General features: G+C 44.5%; 2 protein-coding genes across 2 annotated transcripts; one reads left to right on the top strand and one right to left on the bottom strand.

Annotated features, from left to right (window-relative positions):
- Positions 1-20: 20 nt before the first annotated feature.
- Positions 21-408, top strand: Pmar_PMAR009435 (oxidoreductase, putative; the record flags this gene model as incomplete). The annotated part of the gene is made up of 3 exons (XM_002782998.1): positions 21-104; positions 150-299; positions 349-408. The coding sequence occupies 3 exons, from the start codon at positions 21-23 to the stop codon at positions 406-408; spliced, it is 294 nt and encodes a 97-aa protein (XP_002783044.1).
- A 796-nt stretch (positions 409-1,204) lies between these two features.
- On the bottom strand, positions 1,205-3,350 carry Pmar_PMAR009434 (conserved hypothetical protein; the record flags this gene model as incomplete). The annotated part of the gene is made up of 10 exons (XM_002782997.1): positions 1,205-1,297; positions 1,342-1,417; positions 1,483-1,563; positions 1,642-1,798; positions 1,857-1,971; positions 2,018-2,167; positions 2,227-2,352; positions 2,686-2,833; positions 2,879-3,006; positions 3,228-3,350. The coding sequence occupies 10 exons, from the start codon at positions 3,348-3,350 to the stop codon at positions 1,205-1,207; spliced, it is 1,197 nt and encodes a 398-aa protein (XP_002783043.1).
- Between the last annotated feature and the right edge of the window lie 571 nt (positions 3,351-3,921).

Below are 3,921 nucleotides of genomic sequence, written 5' to 3'. Positions count from 1 at the left end.
TCGCAGTTACTGGTTATTCAATGGCCGCTCGAATGGATCTTGTTGATACACCTATTCGTGTCACCTGCGTATCACCAGGTCTTGTTGAGACGGAGTTCTCAATAGTAAGCCTTACTACACTTAACTCAGTGTATCAAGTAAAACATCAGGTCCGCTTGGATAACAAGGAGGCAGCTGATGCGGTGTATGAAGGAGTTATCCCCCTTAATGCTAATGATATCGCTGATAATATCGTCTATGCCCTTACTCGTCCTAGGCATGTTCAGATAGCTGATATCATAACCTATTGTACCAATCAGGTCAGCAGCTTCAACAACACTATGATGATAATCACAAATACTCCTTTAGGCACGAGCCAACATGGTGGCTAGAGTTGGCAACGACTTTGGTGGTGCTAGGTCTTCCTAAGCCTCATTTTCGTGAATACTCCACAAGGTCATGGTGGCCTTACTTTATTCAACCAACATCAGACTTGCGTTATTAGTCATCGAGTGGGGTACCTAATATATGATTCATCTCGGTCCAGCTTATGCTGATGGCCACGATGACACGCATCCCCTCGGCGGTTCTTTTGATGCTGGTCGATCCCGGAGGCGATGGTACGAAAGAACTTGTTTGGATTGGAATGATCATATTACCACAGCCGGAACACTGACGTCGGGCCGCTAGTCCCCCTCCATCACGGGAGTGTAAGTAAGACCAATGGGAGACCCCTGGCAAGTCACCTGAGGGCAGATGCTCCTTAGTGGTACAGACCGTGGGTTCGATTGAGCATAGAAGGGCTTGAACCCTTCTATGCCTTCTCATGCTCCTCACTTCTCTACCGTATTTTATCACTATTCTCGGCTACCCTAAGTACAATAATACAAGATACAGCATTGAATCAGCAGATCGCAAGGATGTTCTCGCTGGGTGTGTCATGGAATAGATAGAGCGGTTTGAGGTACTTCGACAGGATTGGGTTCGACCCGTCAAGTGTCATCCCTTTCAAGGGAATACGAGGCCTGATTGATTTCAGAGGGTGGATATCCAGGAATCCTAGGGTACGTTCACGCTTGCGGAATGATGAGCCGACAATGAGCCTCTTACTATGTCCAAAACCCAAAACCAAATTATAAGAAAAAACGGGGACAAACACGAATAGTATGTAGAGTGCGGTAAAAGCAATGGTAGAGGAGGTGGGGGCAATGATAAGAACGAAGAGTTATAGTCCGAATATCCACACTTGTAGACAACCAACAGCAGCGCCTAGGACACCACCTAGAATGACAAGAGTCCCTTCATCTTCTTGAAACACCTGATAAGACCAATTTTCACTCATACCACTCCTTTCTCCACTACTGGATGCAGCATCCTCTCGAAGTCTTTAGCAGGCATCGCTGCGAGACGCTGAGCCATCAGGTCTCTTATTCCCAACCTACTATCCATATACCTATTCATCAAGCTGCTGTAAGATGCTGCTGCTCATAATAAAGTTGTCACCTCTCATACATGTCCACATAGTGTGTATGACTTAACTCTACCTTCAGTTCATGAGCTACATCATTCTTGAATCTCTCATACCTGAGAGAGAGGCAAACCTATGAGAATAGTCGACTGCTGTAATCATCAACAACATGCCAGTAGTCCCGCCGGTCTCACGAGCCCTCTTTGCCAGCTATTTTGATAGCGATAGCTGCTGGGGTAGAGATGATCCCATCCATAGTGTTGTTGATAGTCTCCTTAAATGCTTCTAGAATCCTATCCCAACCTTTAGTTGTCTGCAAATACGCTACAAACCTATTGCAATTGAGGATACCTGAGAAGAGGAGGACAGGTATGATTCGAACCTTAGGACGAGCATCCTATACCCCTACTATCAGACACAAGAGAGCTATAGACTCTCGAGACCTCAGGTTGGCGTCTTAAGAAGAGACCTTGGACCTTAATGCTGTGTCCTCTACAGGGGACCTTTACCATATGTGGCTCTACCTGACCATGGTAGCGGTGGATCACTCACGAGCCGTTAGCTGCTTACCGGACGGAATATGAGCTGTAATGCAACCCAATTGGTGAAGAGACCAATAACAAGACCAGTAAGAGGGAACAATAGCCAACTATATGCTGAGTCATCCTGCTCTTGGCCACGGTATTCGGCCGACATACACATGTACAATGCAAGTTGTGCCTAATGAAGGTGTGGTCACATGAATGATGGTCGTCGTCGTCGTCGTCACATGTTACTACCAGTCCACAGAATAATCCCATCACAGCACCCATGAATTCGAGGAAGTGGAGTTCCTTCTTGCCTATCTTAATGAAGAACTCCGACAGCATCCTTCTATCGTCCACGAAACATCGTATAATCAGATCCTGAAATATCGCATATCCATCATCCTACATCTTATAGCAACCTTATCCAGGGAACCCACTTGTACTACACATTTTGGATAATAGTGCTAATGGGTACACATGCCCGGTCGCATCACCATCATCATTGATACTGCCGATAGTTGATACTAGCCTGGTTCATTTTTCGACACTTTATCATTTCACGTGCACAACAGTAGGAGTGAATTCAAGAAGTTATAACAGCGAGACACTAGTCACATATACCACGTTCACAAAGTCACAGTTCCCCCCAACCACAAGTACACGAACAGATGATCCACCACAAGAAGGTAGCAGGTGTAAGATCATCCTTACCCTAACATCAAAGAGATCCTTATCCATTAAAGACTTCTTAGCTTCAGCCACCATAGACTGTAAGCTATCCTCGGACAATTCTAATGACTTCTCCAAAAGCTCCTCCTTAACTGCTCCAGGAAGGGATGACCAAACTCCAGCAAACCATCTGTAATGAATTGTGTGATGATGATGATGATGATGTCCGTAGTACCTATTCCCGATTCTTCGATTAACTTCTTGTTGAACACTTCTTAGTATTCCAGTTGATGATAGATATCGATACAGATCAGTGGCGTCAATTCTCTCGACAATTTCCCTCACATAGATAAGCCTGTCGACCTGTCACAGAAGACAGTAGCAACCTATAGTGCATTATTATGAGGCATCTTATGAATGATACAAATCAGCCGAATTATCCAGATATGAAATTACAAATTAAAATTAACCTTATGTATTCAGTGATTGGACTTAAGACCTGAGTATAGCACCTTAGTACTCTTGATCATGTAAGGCAGTTGTGAAGTCTAATTGAGTACCCAGAGTTGTTCATATAATACTACCATGAGATCGCATGCAGTAGCGGCCATCTTATCCGCCTTACGGGGTACTATACCCTGCCATCCAATACCCTGATGATGACCTGTAATATCATATCCATAATAGTCTATGGGAAAGAAGCACATCTGCAGTGCGAGCCAGATATGAAACCAGGTGAATACAACCTAAACAAAGGAGTGAACCTGCGTGTACGGGATGTAAGACAAGGAGAATCACCACTACGCTACTCTCGACTTCTATTACACTGACTAAAGGTATGCTGATGAGTTTCCACGGCAAGACGTCGAAGAGCTCATAAATGATGATGAACACTATAGAGCAGACAACGAGACAGGACAAGGCGATCTTCATACGGCGGCTGAGGCGAATCTGAATTCAGATAGATTCCGATCATAATCATAAAATAGCGATTGAAAACGGTGTCATGTATAGTTCCCTCAGGTGAGCTCTGGAGTTTCCTAAGAATTGTCTACTACCCTCTTTCCGCCAACATGCCATGGTATTATCCTCTTATTCCTCCATCTAGCACTTGATGATACATCAGATATCGTGGAGTTATACCGGGACCTTCGGCTTCGGCTATCGACCACAGGTGTTGTAGTAATGAATAATGAGTCCAATGATGATAACCCTTCACTTTGGTCCACGCTGTATCTCTTATTCGGTTCTTTCTGATACAAAAAGAGGAATATCCAT

Source organism: Perkinsus marinus, assembly GCF_000006405.1.
Source record: "Perkinsus marinus ATCC 50983 genomic scaffold scf_1104296937876, whole genome shotgun sequence".
NCBI classification, from domain to species: domain Eukaryota; phylum Perkinsozoa; order Perkinsida; family Perkinsidae; genus Perkinsus; species Perkinsus marinus.
This window is presented reverse-complemented; position numbering and strand designations above follow the sequence as displayed.